The sequence below is a fragment of the Dreissena polymorpha genome, chromosome 12 (assembly GCF_020536995.1).
Source record: "Dreissena polymorpha isolate Duluth1 chromosome 12, UMN_Dpol_1.0, whole genome shotgun sequence".
Classification (NCBI taxonomy): Eukaryota; Metazoa; Mollusca; class Bivalvia; order Myida; family Dreissenidae; genus Dreissena; species Dreissena polymorpha.
The window spans coordinates 10,790,563-10,808,206 of NC_068366.1; the positions used below are offsets into that span (position 1 = coordinate 10,790,563).

General features: G+C 36.7%; 1 protein-coding gene across 3 annotated transcripts in view; it reads left to right on the forward strand.

Moving 5' to 3' along the window:
* LOC127852144 (intermembrane lipid transfer protein VPS13A-like) overlaps positions 1-17,644 on the forward strand; it is a 175,604-nt gene that overhangs the window by 111,495 nt on the left and 46,465 nt on the right. For all 3 annotated transcript variants that reach the window (XM_052385967.1, XM_052385968.1, XM_052385969.1), the window contains 11 exons: positions 1,799-1,888; positions 3,211-3,429; positions 5,257-5,340; positions 5,935-6,045; positions 6,898-7,050; positions 7,878-8,003; positions 8,781-8,914; positions 9,241-9,376; positions 9,861-9,963; positions 10,778-10,941; positions 13,971-14,018. In XM_052385967.1, coding sequence (XP_052241927.1) covers positions 1,799-1,888; positions 3,211-3,429; positions 5,257-5,340; positions 5,935-6,045; positions 6,898-7,050; positions 7,878-8,003; positions 8,781-8,914; positions 9,241-9,376; positions 9,861-9,963; positions 10,778-10,941; positions 13,971-14,018 — 1,368 coding nt within the window. The remainder of the gene's footprint in view (positions 1-1,798; positions 1,889-3,210; positions 3,430-5,256; positions 5,341-5,934; positions 6,046-6,897; positions 7,051-7,877; positions 8,004-8,780; positions 8,915-9,240; positions 9,377-9,860; positions 9,964-10,777; positions 10,942-13,970; positions 14,019-17,644) is intronic.

Consider the following 17,644-nt stretch of genomic DNA (forward strand, 5'->3'; position numbering starts at 1 on the left):
CTCCTGTGTGATGGTGTCAACAGACAACACACCAGTTGTGGTTTACATCCTGGCACAAGGGTGTATACATGACCACACCCTGTATCTGGACACCAGGAACTTGCTCGTTCTTTGCAAGAACTTCAACATTTCTCTCTCGTTCAAACACATACCAGGTCGTCTCAACGACCTGTCGGACAATTTGTCTTGCAAACACCAGTTCCTTCTGTCAGATTGGACATTTTATCAGGAAGTGACCAACTAGATTTTTTTCTCACGTTCGGTTATCCACTGGTCTACCTGTTTGCGACCAGAGACAACCACAGACTTCCTGTGTAAGTGAGTCCAGTTTATGATCCAGCAGCGTTGGCGATTGTCGCGCTTTTGTCCGCTTGAGACCCACTGGACTCTTAGGCCTATATCTCACCCATTCTATTCCTCTATCTTGGAGTATCAAGATGAGCTCTTGCCAGATCCTCCTGGTCACCCCTTGGTGGCCCAGGAGGTTCTGGTTTAACGACTTCAGTCTCCTGTACGATTTTTCCAAGAAACTTACTCACAGGTCATATTTCCTATCTCAGAGAGATAGATTTCATAAGCTCCAGACATGTTCCACCACAAGTCTGGCCATTATTTGATAATCCCTACAGAAGAACGTTTTTCTGTAAGGGCTTCAACTCTCGTTGCCTCTGCAAGGAGAAAGTCCAACTGAACAGTCTACGATGCTTTCTGGAAGCTTTTCTCTGACTGGTGTATCAGAGGGCATATTGATCCCCTCAATCACTCTGCCATACACATAGAGGTTTTTCTTGTCTATCTTTTTGATGACAAGAAACTTTCTCTTATCTCCATCAAGGATACAGACAATGCTTCGCATAACTGGGCTTTTCGTAAGTCATCACAAGTCTATGCTGACCTACCTATTTCATGACCTAGCCATGGAACTCTAACGCTCTGTTTCTCGTTCCTTTACCACTTAATGGTTTTGGCTTGCGTTCTTTGATTGCTTACTATTTTCCTGATGAATTCTTTCATCAGGCTTCCTATCAGTTCCTACAACTGGAAGACCGTTTTCCTTCTTACTATGGCTTCAGCCAAACGGAGAAGTGAAATTCATGCTCTGTCTGTCGAAGACGATCATCTTCATTTTGATCAGATGGCTTCATCACTTTGTTGTGTCAGCCAGGATTCCTTGCTAAATATCAAGTCCCCTATATGGCTTCTAAACCCTTCAAGGTCCCAAGTCTTTCTAGAACTTGGGGACATGAAAATGAAGATAGATTGCTTTGCCCAGTCAGGGCTTTGAAGTTCTACATCAGCAGAGTTCTTTCAAGGCTCTCGCTAGAGACTCTTCATTCCTTAAAAAAGGGGGAGGGCGATGTGTTTGCGGCTTCTTGTTGGGTAGCCTTGATTAAGAAGGCTTACTCTTTTCTCTCTCATCTAGCTACACCCTAACCTTCCGACCACAGCTGCAAATTCAGTTATAGATAGCAGGTAACGTATTTATGACATTAAAACAAAAAAAAAATACGTAAAATTCATTTTAACTATTTAATACTTACCTGCTATCGGTTAGTCCTACCTCCCACCCAGCTCTTCGACTTATATTTTTAGATATATTGGAAGAAGACTGAAGGTAGGGTGTCCCTTTTTGCTAGGTTGCGTTACACTATGTTCCACCCTAGTCTAAACTACGGACACAGGGTGGCGGCTCCAGAAATTTTCCGAATTATATAACCAACCTACGGAAGTAGTAGCTATAGAAAGCAGGTAAGTATTAAATAATTAAAACCAATTTTACTTAAAAAATTTGTTTCAGGAGAAGGCCACACCCCTCAGCCTCACCCACGGGGAGAGCACCCCACTCTACACTGTCAACATGAACCAGACCTACAAACTCAACCTCTATGTGAGTACCTCAAACAGAAACAAAATTCTGTCCTCAGGACTATGAATATTCTAAAGCTAATATGGGCCGTACTCTGCGAAAAAGGGGTTTAATGTAATGTAATGCATAAGGTGTTGTCTCAGATAAGCCTGTGCAGGGACAACACCTTCCGTCTAAACTTGAATTTTTGCTAAGAATAGACTTTCATTAAACAAAACATAATCATTTAAGTGAAAAAATTACATCCCTGATTAGCCTGTGCAGACTGCACAGGCTTATCTGGGACAGAACTTTACAAACATGCATTTAACCCCCTTTTCACAGAGCAAGGCCCCTATATTTGTTCATATGAACCATAATTGTTTAGGTCAAAATCAGAACATGCCATGAAAATTGTCGGGACATTTGAACTCAACATATGGATGTCCGCTGGTACACCTAAAGCAATCTGTCATTTCACCTTTACCTTATAATAGTCAGTAGTCAGTATTGTACAGACAAAAAGTATGAATGTCTGGCCAATAGTGACGATAAAGGTGTTAAAAATGTTTATGAACACAAACAGCCATAAAGCATAATTGTCTTGCTGAAATCGGAACATATGGCATGTGTGTATTTATCTTTACCCTTTCCCACTTAAAAGCTAATTGAAAATGGCTATGTGTGAACAGCGTAAAACCAGAACGGCCTGCAAGTAACTCGCAGTCTGTTCAGGGTTTATGCTGTTTGCTGCTCATCACTATCTTAAGGTTGCAAATGAAGCCTTTAAAACTTGAATCAAGTTAGAAAGGTCTTTAATTAAATATAACTTTCTGAAGGAATACAAATGGGTTTAAATACCTATCTAAGTGGTAAAGGGTTAATTAAATGCTTCATCATATGTTCCATAATTGGTTGCTGTTGACTACAAAAAGTTTATGTTTATGTGTAGTTTTATGGAAACCACAGAAAGACATTCATTGGAATGTAATTTAAATAATATTTTTTATTCAGCATAGTGTATCAGTCATTTCATTGGTAATCTTGTATTTTCTTGTGCCTAGGAAATAAAACATGTGCTTATCAGCCTCTGTTGTTACTTGCTAGGCTTCAGCATGAAAAAGTCTTTTGACCAACAAATAATGATGAAGCAGACTTATTTCAATCCTTAAAGGATTGGATAAATATTTTTTAAATGAAAATAATGTATTATTGCTTATTGATTATTTGTTTATATTTATCAATTAATAGATAACATTATTAAATAAGATTTAATATTGAACATTGCAAGTAAACAATACTTTTTATTAAGGAAAGTTAAGTTGATTAATATGCTAGACTTAAAGTCATGAAATCTTATCCAGGTGTCCGACTACCTGACCTGCGACTGGCGGGGGACGCTGGACATCACCCGGGAGATGGAGGAGTTCAAGGCCGTCACCATGGATACTGACCTTGACCCAGACAACAACAACAAGCACCTGTCACTGAGCGTACGATGTAGCCTGGATCGCACCTGGGACCTGTACATCTACTCTCCGTACTGGATCGTCAACAAGACAGACCTGGTGTTCCAGATACGGGTATGTACAGTTTTTATGCCCCCTAAGAAGGGCATATAGTGATCACACTGTCCGTCTGTCCATCTGTCTGTCACACTTTGCGTTTAGGTTTCAAAAAATGCTCATAATTTCCATGTCACTTCAGATGTAACCTTCATATTTGGTATGCATGTGTATATGAACAGGGCCGTTCTATAGGCACACAAATTTTGACCCCTTTGACCTTGACCTTGAACTTAGGGTCTTGGTTTAGGTTTTCGAAATCTGCGTTTAGGTTTTAAAAAATGCTCATAACTTCTATCAAAGCGTTTTTCGGGGGCATATGTCATCCTATGGAGACAGCTCTTGTTTATAAAGTAACAGTGAGTCAAGATATTGTTTCTTCGCTTGTTGTTTTTAATAAAACAAGGATTAAATGTACTCTGATTTGGCTTCAGTATCTGTGCCCTTAGTTACCAAACCATTCTTTGACGTAAGAATAAAAAAAAGAGACTTTAACCAAGAAAAACACGTCCAGAGTTAATTTATACATGCTACAACTTGTGATGATTTCCTTAACTGAGTGTTCTACAAAAAGAAAGAAAAGAAGCAATTGATGCCAAGTTTTACTAAAAATTGACGCAATCCTTAAATATTCCCTTTAAAGAATTTTCTTTTTTTGTGACTTGAGTCTAATAAAAATATTATTATTGTTTGGAGAATATGGGAGAGATATAAATAATTACAGAGTATTTTGCTTTTGATAAATGATTTAAACAAAATATTTGTTATACAAATATGTATCTCAGAGAGTTTAATCTGTGTTTTCATATAGCTTCTTTTCCTGTATATTCGGCCACTTAAGAGTGAAATTGACTTTTTCTACTAAATGAAAAGATTTTCAGCCCAAGTGAGAAATTTAATTATACATTTTATATCTTCCCCACAAAAGTATGGCAAAATAATTTACAACGGAGGTATTTCCTTAGTAACAGGCCAATTCAAGGTGGGCACCCTAGCAACCCTGATTAGTTGGTGTCTTTCCTATCAATCTGTTCAGTCATCATTTTTATAGGAAAACATAAAACTTTTGAAGTTATTTGGATATAAATCAATAAATAAATATTCTAATAGACTAATAAACACAACAAAACTGTTTGAAAGTGATGATTTTCAGAATTATTGGTATTTACACAGCATGTGTAGCTGATTTTACTTAAATTTTACCTGAATTTATTTTTTCAATAAAAAAATAAAAACTTCACATGTTTTTAACCACAAGACAACATAAAATGTTATAGATTTTTTTAAATAAGCATAACTAACTTAAGTTTCATCAGTAATATGACATAATTATCAAAATAAGGGGGTGGATGAATCTATAGGAATGGATGAAACAATAGGAAAGAAGGCTACATGTAAAATGGGAACTTTGTCTATTTGTCTTTAAACAGCAACAACCTTAAAACGACAAATATTTGTAATGTATTTGCACTAACACTGAATACATGTACTGAATTTGTTTAATGAAGATCAAGATGGCATCTGTTAACATAGATACCCATGCATTGTCTGACTGTAGATAAAGATCAGCCTTGATATGGGAAAACAGGGCTTAATGCATGTTTGTAAAGTATCATCCCATATTAGGCCTCGCAGTCTGCACAGGCTAATCAGGGACAAACCTTTCGGTATTTATGGAATTTTAATTTTGCAGACAGTCTCTTCTTAACAAAAATGAAGTATAGGCGGAAATTGTTGTTCCTCATTAGCCTGTGTAAACTTCACAGGCTAATCTGGGATGAAACTTCATGCACATGCATTAAGCTCTGTTTTCCCAGAGCAAGGTTCAAATTTGTTCTGTCCCAGGGCTCGATGTCAGATGTGATACTGGAGTGTCAGCCAGCCAGCCATCCACAGCTCTTCAGGTACAAGAAGCACAAACGTAAAAAGGTAGGAGCTGCAGTGATGTGTTGTAGGACATTTTAGTTATGAATGTACTGTTATGGCAAAGTAAATTGTTTATATTATGATTTTTTTTTCAATATTGTAAGTGTTTTCTTTGCAAAATGCCTACGATGCTTACAGTAATGAAAATAACTAATAAAAAAATAATTGTAAAACCTTTCTGAGTTTTTTAACAGTCATAATGAAAACTGTGTTTTTTAATGTTGACACTTGAAACATTATTAAACTGATTCAATACCAAAAATTAAGAGACATTACTGAACATAAAACTGGATTTTTTTACCTCATCTTTTCCCCATGTCTTGTGTACTGACACAACCTCCATAGAAGCCAAGCTGCGTGTCAACGATGCCTAGTGAGCTTTATGCATGTGCGTATAGTTTTATCACTGATGGGCCTGTGCAGTCCACACAGGCTAATCAGGAAGACACCTTTAGCCTAGCCTGGAATTTTGTTTCCTATAAACAATTTTTTTTAAATAAAAGCGGATAGTGTTGTCCCTGATTAGCCTTTGTAGTCCCCACAGGCTAATCTGGGATGACACTTTATGCCTAAGTATTAAGCCCAGTTTTCCCACAGGCCAAGCTGCGTGTGAATGATGCGCAGTGGTCCCATGCCTTCTCCCTGGATACCATTGGCAACTGTGGCGTGGTGGAGTGCCATGACAACACCAGGCACAGGAAGTACAGGGTAATTGCCATCGCTTCTTAGAGACCATCAGTCATCAAATAAAATATGGTCCCTGATTTCTGTTCTCAGTTTATTGCACAGTGTCAGTTGGTCCATGTTTATGTTCACAGTTCATAGTACAGTGTCAATTGGTCCATGATTTATGTTCACAGTTTATGGTACAGTGTCAGTTGGTTCATAATTTCTTTTCATAGTACAGTGTCAGTTGGTCCATGATTTTTTGTTTATAGTTCATAATACAGTGTCAGTTGGTCCATGATTTTTGTCTGTAGTTCATAGTACAGTGTCAGTTGGTCCATGATTATTGTTCATATTACAGTGTCAGTTGGTACATGATTTTTGTTCATAGTACAGTGTTATTTGGTACATGATTTTTGTTTATACATGTAGTTTATAGTACAGTGTCATTTGGTACATGATTTATGTTCACAGTTCATGGTACAGTGTCAGTTGGTCCATGATTTCTGTTCACAGTTCATGGTACAGTGTCAGTTGGTACATGATTTTTGTTTATATTTCATAGTACAGTGTCAGTTGGTCCATGATTTATGTTCACAGTTCATGGTACAGTGTCAGTTGGTCCCTGATTTATGTTCACAGTTCATGGTACAGTGTCAGTTGGTCCATTATTTCTGTTCACAGTTCATGGTACAGTGTCAGATGATCCATTATTTCTGTTCACAGTTCATGTTACAGTGTCAGATGGTCCATTATTTCTATTCACAGTTCATGGTACAGTGTCAGATGGTCCATTATTTCTGTTCACAGTTCATGGAACAGTGTCAGATGGTCCATTATTTCTGTTCACAGTTCATGGTACAGTGTCAGATGGTCCATTATTTCTGTTCACAGTTCATGGTACAGTGTCAGATGTCCAAACTTAAACTGACCAAGATCATCACCGTTCTGCCGTTCTTCCTGGTTGTTAACAACCACAGCAAGCCTCTACGCTACATGGAGGAAAACAAGCATACTGACCTCTGGCTTGACCTGCCTGTCAATCAGGTATGTTACTATAGTAACCACACCAAGCCTCTACGCTACACGGAGGAAAACAAGCATACTGACCTCTGGCTTGACCTGCCTGTCAATCAGGTATGTTACTATAGTAACCACACCAAGCCTATATGCTACATGGAGGAAAACAAGCATACTGACCTCTGGCTTGACCTACCTGTTAATCAGGTATTTATATAGCTGATTGTTACATCAACTATAAAGTTTCTATAGCAAGCAAAGCCAGCCTCTCAGCTACTTGAAGGAGAGAAGATATTCTGAAGACTTTTTAATACACATAACAAATTTACGAAATTTTATAAATTATTTAGAAAAAAACTAAATGTGTATTTCTTCAAATTCATGCTGACCTAGATTTTACCCATATATGTGTGTGATCCATGGTCTCTCCTGTTACGAATCATGTTCATTTTAACATAGAAGTCTATTGCATGGATATATTCTCATTTCAGTGCATCCCCTTCACAGGGCCCTCAATCGATTTTAGGGAAAGCGGTTCGCTACCCTCATGAGGGGGAATTTTCGCGGCGTTTCGCTTTTGGGGGAATTTTTTTACTTACTCTCTCATTATTACATTTGTACATGTTTGCACTATATTCATTTCTTTTTTCATAATTTAGTATGTTTGAGAAGATTAAATTGAAATAGAATTAAGATATAATAATCATGAGACACATCTTATTAAAAAAAACAAAAAACAAATTATTTTTCAGCCGCAGATTTGATAGATTTAGGGCCCTGCTTCAGGTTGGTGACAGAGTCGTACACCGTGTTCATTATTACATAACAGACTATTGGATATATTCTCATTTCAGTGCATCCCCTTTTGGCCGGTAACAGAGTCGTACACTATGTTCATCAAGTATGAGAACAGTAACATCGTCTCCCAGCACTTCTCGTTCCGTAATCCTCACGACACTGTCCTCAGAATGGATAACGGGGTTAGCTACAAAATAATGCAATTTTTTTTTAAATATTTCTCTCTATTATGTTGGGATAATTTAAATGAAATGACATCTCATAAATAAGATGAAATAACAAGATATCACACCTAGTTTGTTGAAACATTTTGATAATCTAAAATGGCAACCTTGTCAATCACTCTTAGTAGTTTTTATTCATAAAATTGTAGCAGATAATAATTGCTTAGTGTCAAACATTAAGGTACATTTTATATCTCCATGAAAGAAGGTAATACAAAACTATAAGATTGAGGTTTTTACAAGTTGTTGTAGAGTGGGCATTTCATACTTTAACATCAAACAAGAAAAGTATCTTTTTGATGCATACTCCTTTATTCGTATTTAGGGTTTACATTTGTTTGCATTGCATACAAGGTACATGTTTTTACATATTTTTTACTTTCATAATTAATAGCTCGTATAAATTATTCTAATTTAAGAAAAACTGACTCAGAATTTGTTATTTTAAAAAATGTAAATAGTAAATTATGTTCATGTAAGGTTAACCCTTTCACGATCACAAACAAAGTGAAAATGACAATATGCCATCAGCATTAAACCAGAACAGCTTGCGAGTATCTCACAGTTTGTTCAGGTTATATGCTGTTTTGCTGCTCATCAGTATCTTAGGTTAGACTTTAAAATTTGAATTTGTAAAGAAACTTTTTTAATTAAATTTGTTTTCTAAGGGACTACAAACGTGTCAATATGAGTATCTGAGATATAAAGGGTTAACAAACACTAATGATGTTTCAGTCTGCTGTGTGTGTGAATGTGTCTGGGGGTACCCAGACCCCGATCACGATCCAGTTCACGCCGTACGATGTGGGAGACGCTCCCGTCAGGGTGGAGAACCTTTGTGACGATGTCTTCATCAAGATACACCAGAAGTACGTAGTTTGCAGGTTTTGTATTGTCTGAGAAGGGTTTTTCATTCAATGATGTCACATAGTCATTTGAGAAAAAGACCTAAAAAATAATTGTTTATTGGGCAGGTTTATTTTTCAATAGTGATCCATATTAGAAAAGTAAACAATTTTGAATTTACGCGCATAAAATCTTGAAATTTCTTTAATTGTATATGAATCTATATTAATCATCCATCTTTTAAGATTAAAATACAGAGTTTTTTAACATAGCTACATCATACATGGCAATATGCATTCATATAAATAGATTACGTTTAGATATAAATTTGTTTATTTGAATATTCCAGAAATCAGAGCCAGACGACGGTTCTCTCTTCTAACCAGTCTGTCCTGTATACGTGGGACGACCCAGTCTGCGAGAGAACTCTCATGTGGAACGTGTACGGGCGTAACAGCCGCGACTACCCCGCAAACATTGCCAAGGTAAGACCCCACAAAGGGGGCACATTGGTGAAAGTATTTAGTCTTGCATGAATCTTGGTAAATTTTTCTATATGAGCAACACTCAGTGACAACAATTTCCACTTTTATATAATTTTAACCCTTACAATGCGGGAACCGAATTTTTAAGGCCTTTGCAAACAGTTTGGATCCAGATGAGACGCCACAGAACGTGGCGTCTCATCAGGATCTAAACTGTTTGCTATTCTGATAGTATTCTTTGAAAAAAATCGAAGAAAATGCGAATTTTATAAATTCAGCAGACGACATTTTAGCAGACGACAAATGTCCCAGCATGCAAAGGGTTAAACAAGTTTCTTCTTTGCAAATATCCTGTTTATGCAGAAAGTGAATCCCTGATTAGCCTGTCCAGACTACGTAGGCTAATCTGGTACAACACTTTATGAACATGCATTAAGCTCCATTTTCCCAGATTAAGGCTGATATGTATTTATATCTCCTACAGGATGGCTATGACTATGTGACCTTGAAGCTGAAGTCCTTGAAGTCCAAGGGCACAATGGACTATGTGGACACACCTGACCTGCAGGCAGACAGCAGTCCAGAGGGTAATAGGCAGGGTCAACTTGAGCTGATATTTCTTTAATCCTTAACCACTTAGATATGTATTTTGACGCATTTGTAGTCCATTAGAAAGTTAACTTAATTAAAGACCTTTCTTGCTAGATTTCAATGTTTAAAGGCTTCATTTCCAACCCTTACATACTGATGAGAAGCAAACAGCCTAAAACCTGAACAGACTGCAAGTTGTATGCTTTTTGCACATAACCATTTTTACTTTCACGGCCATTAATCACGCGCGCGCCACCTCTTTTTTGTGATGCATTAATAAATGAGCCAATGCAACTTCCGAGGTGGCGCTCAGGCCCGGGTGTTTGGAAATTTCATGGACAATTTTACAGGGTGATGAGGTTTTATATGTTTTTTCAACATAATTCTCATTATTTTTTAAATCAGGCAATGTAGTGCGATTCAGCGAAGATTGATTCGTCCAAAAATGTACAGACACGTACACTCTCAACCCATTTAAAAACATGAGAACCTTTATAAGTTGTGGCATGGTGGAGTTTTAAAAAGCATTTCGTTGAGTTTTTCCTGCGTGATGAGAAAATGTCCACCCAATTAAATTGCTAACGGCATCAAACGATTGCATACAACCTACATTAGATGCTGCATGCACAAAAATATTGGCTTCTGGCCGACGTAGTAGATATTTTTGCATTTTTCCAAAAGAGATGGAGCCAATGCTTTCCATAAAAGCAGAATGCCCAGTCTTATCAGAAACGACACTTGACACACATTAGTTTAGTGTGGCTTTCCCATAGCGAGGCTAACCTCAGGGTTTGTGTCTGTATCACACAGATGAGTCAGATGATTTTGATGGTCCCGTTGACACAATGGATGCCTCCTTACTTGGAAAGACACGCAGCGATAAACTCATCATTTTCTGGGTCTCGTATCTGGACAATCAGCAACGTGTGCTGCTATTTACCCAGGATGAAAGGGTTGCAAAAGGGGCCAGAAAGGTACACATGATTATATAGCTGGGGTTTGTGGGGCTGGCACAAAATAAGTTAATTTGCCCTTGATTTTATAAAAAAAAGTTTGAATTTATTTTCATATGAATTATTTAGCTTATTTGTTTGTTTTTGTGTACACTATTATACCTGAATTATGAAACACGTTTTGTTTTCCTTTGCACTGATACCATATCAGCTATTTATAATAATTGTCCATTTTTTGGGGGTAAAGTAGCATCTTAATACATGTAGTGATTATTTACTGCAAAATCAAGTTTTTTCTATATTGTAATGTCAATATTATGTACAGTCGAGCGGCGATTATGTGGATTGCAATTATACAAAATAACAGTACTATAATACTTAATAGCGATGGCAAAACTATTTGAATATAAAATTGAATGATTGACATGCAAATAAAGGAAATGTTATTTTGATATTCGCAAATTTGATTTATTTTTCAAACCCAGTAAGTTCCCTTTTGTAGAAGTTGTTTCATTGTCATAAGACAAATTTGTTCACCCCCAACACCCAAATACAGTGATTTGAACGTTCATACTGAGGGGTGAGTAGGAAACTGTGTTATGTCATGAAGATATGTTAAACAGTTCCAAGGTTTCACACTCAACATCAATACTTGTCTGTGTCACCCCTGTAGGCAGGTTACCATTGTTCTCAGGTGGCCACTATGTAAAGTCAGACTGCATATTTTAAAGCAAACTGTATGAATTAACATTAATAATCATTTTTGGCTCTACTTGCCGAAGGCCTGAAGAGCTTATGTCCTTGCGTGTTTTCCATCGTCCGTCCGTGCGTTAGACTTTTTTGTTTACGCGATAAAGTAATTTTCATCCAATTCTTGGCAAACTTGCACAGTGTCTTTGTATCAATGAGGACTCAAACTCTTTTTTTAAAAGAGCAATATCGAAGCAATAGGTCCAGAATGACTTCCCCTTGAATATGAGAAAATTTTGAAATCCCGCTTGTTTATGCAATTAATTCCACAGTTTTCATCCAATTATTTCCAAATTTGCACAGCATCTTTATATCAATGAGGACTTGAACCCTATTGAATATGAGCAGTATCAAAGAAATAAGTACACAATAATCTCCCCTTGAATTTTAGAAAACTCTCCTTGTTTGCGCGATTAAGTACACAGTTTCCATCTAATTCTTTCCAAACTTGCACAGTGTTTATAGCAGTAGAGCGATTCAGGCCCTAATGGGCCTCTTGTTTATGATGATAGGTTGAATCACACTCCCTATATGTGACAATTTAGAATAATGGTTCATATGATAATGAAAAAATATTATTATTTTTATACAATCCAGGTGGTCAATTGACAATTCATTTAATCACAGTTCGACTGTATTTAAACTATTTCTTGGTATATTTTAAATGCACATTGTTTTCAATTTGCATGCTGCTTCAATTGTATGCATGTCACAACAATGTATTCATAGAATCACAGAGTCTCAACAGGAGAGAACATGGATCACATACACTTGAGCCTCAATCTGGGAAAACTGGGCTTAATGCATGTGCGTAGATTGTCAGCGCAGGCTAATCAGGGACAACAATTTCCTCTTTTGTGGAATTTTTCACTTCAAGGAAGTCTTTTATAAACAAAAATCCAGTCTAGGCTGATACTATCTTCCATTATTAGGCTGTGCAGAATTGCACAGGCTAATCTGTGACGTATTTGCATGTAGCCCAGTTAACACAGAATGAGGCTCAATCACCTTTGCTTTTTATGAAGCACAGTTATTTAGTTATGTTTTCACTTTTTCTTTTGATCTAAGAAAAGCTTTCAAAATATCAATATTATAATTTGCAGTATGATAAATGTGATGAATTTAATTTTATCCCAAATTGCATTTTACAGACTACATTATCAGTGTATATATCAAGTTATGGAAATGTCATGCTTATTTTACACCAAATAAAAAGGCACTTGTTTATTTATATATTGTGTGTTATTTTTTCACAAATTGGGTCTGAGTCAACAACTTAATAACTTGCCTTAATTACTTGTTTTTATAGTGCAAGAAAAAGATATTTTAATTTGTTGACGTTGTTAAGAGCAACAATAAGTAAATAGAGGATTTTTCATTTGTAGATTTTGACTAGGGCCAGTATTTATAAAGGTTTAAAGTCCTGAAACTATGTTTGCTGATGTTATGTTTCTACTATGTCCATCCAAATCTAGATCTTGCAATAACTTATAATGCTCTTAAGCTAGGTTGCTGAAAATCAAATTGTATGTAATGGTAGGGTCCATTTGGAAAATATGCATTTATTTAAGATTTTTGTGTTTGACAAAAATTGTTGTTGCTATGGTAACAGAAATAAATGATAACTGCCTGAAAGCTCTGGATCCTGCAAAAACAACTCAAAAAGGAATTTAGCTAGGTTGATGAAACTCTGAATATTGTGAGAGGCACGCATGAAGGATATCCACATTATTTGAGTTTTAAGTCCAACACTATTTGTGGTTGCTATGGTTACAGAAATAAGTGAAAACTAAAATATGTGTCCCACAACAACTCAAAAAGCACTTAAAGAAGATTGCTTAAACTCGGCATGTGGATAAAGGGCAATATGGATACTATGGTTTTTTTTTCTTTTTTTTCTCTTACACAAATTTGGTTGCTATGGTTACAGACATTTGTAAAACCTAAAATCTGAATATTCTGACAACTTTGAAAGTTTTTAAGCTTACTCCACAAACATTAACACGGTAGACAATGACTGTTTGGTGTGTGAGAAAGATATTTTATGAAAAGTTGTCTCATTTAAATATATCTGGACAAAAATTATTATTGTTAATATGTTGCCATAAAAATTAGGGCTTTTAAAATCAAATAATAGAATACCTTTTGACACTTAATAAGAATCTTTATAAATACTGGCTCATAGGGTCATACTTTTTAAGTTAAGCCCTAGTAGCCTTATGTCATTATACATATAATGTTGTTCTACAATGATTTGCTATGATTGACTGTGTTTTATTTCTGCTGTGGTGGTTGCATAGGCACATGTACAGAGTATAGATATCCCCCACGAGAGAGGCGTGTCCAAGGTAACACTCACCCACATTTGACATCAGTCCCATCATTTGACATTAGCCAAGTCATCAGCCATTCCTGTGACTACTTCCCCCCTCATGTGACTAAATTCCTCTCATCAGCCCTTGTACATGCATATGACAACCACCTCTGATGTCACATCATATGACATCACCCAACATATGTGATGTCAACCCTTTCACATGAAACCAACCCACTCATGTTACATTATCATCAATTTATATGTTTTCATGTCTGTAATAGACCATTAGCCCCCCCCCCCCTGCATATATCACTTTAGCAACATCTACCTTATAAATATGACTTCAGACCCCACAAATGAATTCAGCCAACTCATTTTTAGCTCGACTATTATAGATGAAATATATATAGTGGAGCTATCCTACTCACCCCGGCGTCGGCATTAGCGTTAGCGTGCAATTAATGTTAAAGTTTGCGTACTACCCCAAATATTTCCTATGTCCTTTGACATATTGCTTTTATATTTTGCATACTTCTTTACCATCATGACCCCAATCTATAAACAAGAGCAGACAACTGTATCATGCATTCTATTGTAAGGGGACTGTACAGGGTAAGTTGCATAACTCTAGTTGGCTTTTTAACGGAATTATGGCCCTTTTTATGCTCCCCTTAAATTTATTTTGGGGGGAGCATATAGTCCCTGCTTCGTCTTTCCGTGCGTGTGTGTGTGGGTCTGTCTGTCTGTCCGTTCGTGCAAATTTTTGTCCGGGCTATTTCTCAGCAACTAATGACCAAAATTCAATGAAACTTTATGGGAAGCTTCACTACCAAGAGGAGATGTGCATATTATCAGCCGGTTCTGGTCGGATAATTTTTCACAGAGTTATATCCCTTTGAAATTTTCCATTAACTGTACATATAGTGCCATTCTTGTCCGGGCTATTTCTCAGCAACTAATGACCGAAATTCTATGAAACTTTATGGGAAGCTTCACTACCAAGAGGACATGTGCATATTATCAGCTGGTTCTGGTCGGATGATTTTTCACAGAGTTATGGCCCTTCAAAATTTTCCATTAACTGTACATATAGTGCAATTCTTGTCCGGGCTATTTCTCAGCAACTAATGACCGCAGTTCAATGAAACTTTATGGGAAGCTTCACTACCAAGAGGACATATTCATATTATCAGCCGGTTCTGGTCGGATGATTTTACAGAGTTATGGCCCTTTGAAATTTTCCATTAACTGTACATATAGTGCAATTCTTGTCCGGGCTATTTCTCAGCAACTAATGACCGGAATTCAATGAAACTTTATGGGAAGCTTCACTTCCAAGAGGATATTTGCATATTATCAGCCGGTTCTCGTCCGCTGATTTTTCACAGAGTTATGGCCCTTTGAAATTTTCCATTGTACATATAGTGCAATTCTTGTCCGAGCTATTTCTCAGCAACTTATTACGGGAATTCAATGAAACTTCATGGGAAGCTTCACTACCAACAGGAGATGTGCATATTATCAGCCGGTTATGGTCGGATGATTTTTAACAGAGTAATGGCCTTTTGAAATTTTCTATAAACTGTACATATAGTGCAATTCTTGTTCGGGCTATTTCTCCCCAACTACTGACTGGAATTCAATGAAGCTTTATGGGAAGCTTAACTACCTTGAGGAGATGCGCATGTTATTTGTTGGTTCTGGTTAGCTGATTTATTTTGAGAGTTATGGCCCTTTGAAATTTTTAAGTTGCTAAACCATCCATCGTATTCTTTTGTCCAAAGTTATGCCCCTCAAGACGTTTCCTTTTATCTGAATATATAGTGCAATATTGTGACAAAAAAAAACTTTGAGGAGCATCACCCGTCTCCGACGGTTTCTTGTTTGTCTTAGTAACTTTGAATATTTTGTTAAATTTTGTGTTTACATCCACTTTACTTCTAAAGTATCAAGGCTATTGCTTTCAAACTTCAAATACTTTCTTACTATCATGATGGTACTGTACCTGGCAGGTTTAATTTGACCTTGACCTTTGAATGACCTTGACTCTCAAGGTCAAATTAATAAATTTTGCTTACATTGCCATAACTCCTTTATTTATGATCACATTTGATTCATACTTTGACAAAACAACACTTACCTGACATACCACAATGCACTCCACCCAAACCATCCCCCCAACCCCACGCCCTACCCCAGACCCCCCCAACCTCCCCAACCCCGCCCAAATTATTTTTTTTGAAAGATCATCTATTAAATGATCACACACCCACATTATACCCCCCTCTCCATGATGGCTTACGTTATACTGTCAAGCACTCGAATTGTCGAGCACTGTCCTCTGACAGCTCTTGTTAATACAGCTTCCTACATGATATCTGCCACCCTAGTATGACTAAGACCCTTAAATTGACCCTGCAGCCCTTTTGTGTATCAACAGCCTCAAAAGGCCCTTCACTCGCATGAGATTTATATTCATTGCGGAAATGTGTTATGGCTTCGGCATGTGAATTCATCCTCTCATCAAACTTCACCCCCCCCCCTTTTATGTCACTGACCCATGTGTAACCCAAGACCACTTGTACAAAATCAGCCCCTTCATATGAAGTTGAGACCTTTAATTTGTGTCCCCAAGTATGACATCAGATTTTCTACCTGTGACATAACCTTTTCCCTTTGACTTATGGACTCTCATGACGTCCATTTGTCCCTGACATAAGACACCCCTCTCATGCACATCGTACTTTCTATGGTGTCATGTAACAACGCAAGCATAGATTGCTGGGGATTGGGAGAACCATTTCAAAGAATCTGTTGAATTTAATATTGCCTTACTTTTTTTCTCAGAACATTAAGATCCATTGAAATGTTCTATAAACATTTTAGAACAAGCAATAGTCTAAAGATACTTTGCACATCAATTTTTCTTTGCTTTTATAAAAAAAATTTTTTTTTAATGAAAACATAATGGACATGTGAAGATAGTTACAGATAGCAATTTTCACAGACATTCAGTACTATTCCCTTTGAAATAATTTATTTTACATACTACATTATTCTAATTGGTAGGCTGGATTTTTTGTACGATGTCTCTGAAATGAAGGTTAGGCTGATTGAACAGTTTAAAGCTCAGCCTGCCAATGTTTTTTTTTTAAACAATTGTTTCATATACCATATACAAATTTCATTGGTCAATATTTTCTTCAGAATCTTCAAAAGTTGTCTTTTTTAAATTATGCAATAACATGCTGTGCAAAATTTAATGACACCATAGTAAATTCATAAATAAATCAGTATTCTTGTTTACTTTGTATTTTTAGATGTACGGTAGTATTTTTATTACTTACATAATATTTATTGTTACTATTGTGGCAATGGGATTACCAGCTAGAAACATCTGTCGCTATGCATGTGCTAGCAAATTTGGATTTTTAAGCTACATGTGTGACTTATTCAATGTTAAGTGTGTTGTGCAACCCGCTAGAAATGCTTTGATTGGCCTAATATAATTGATCATGGTCTGTCTCTGATAATTTAGGTTGCAATAGGATTGGATGTATGACCATGTTTATAATATGCTGCTCTGCCCTCTGATGTGATCAACTGAGCTATTGGAAAACTGGGCCGAATATATGTGCCTTACCCTTTGTAGTCCCT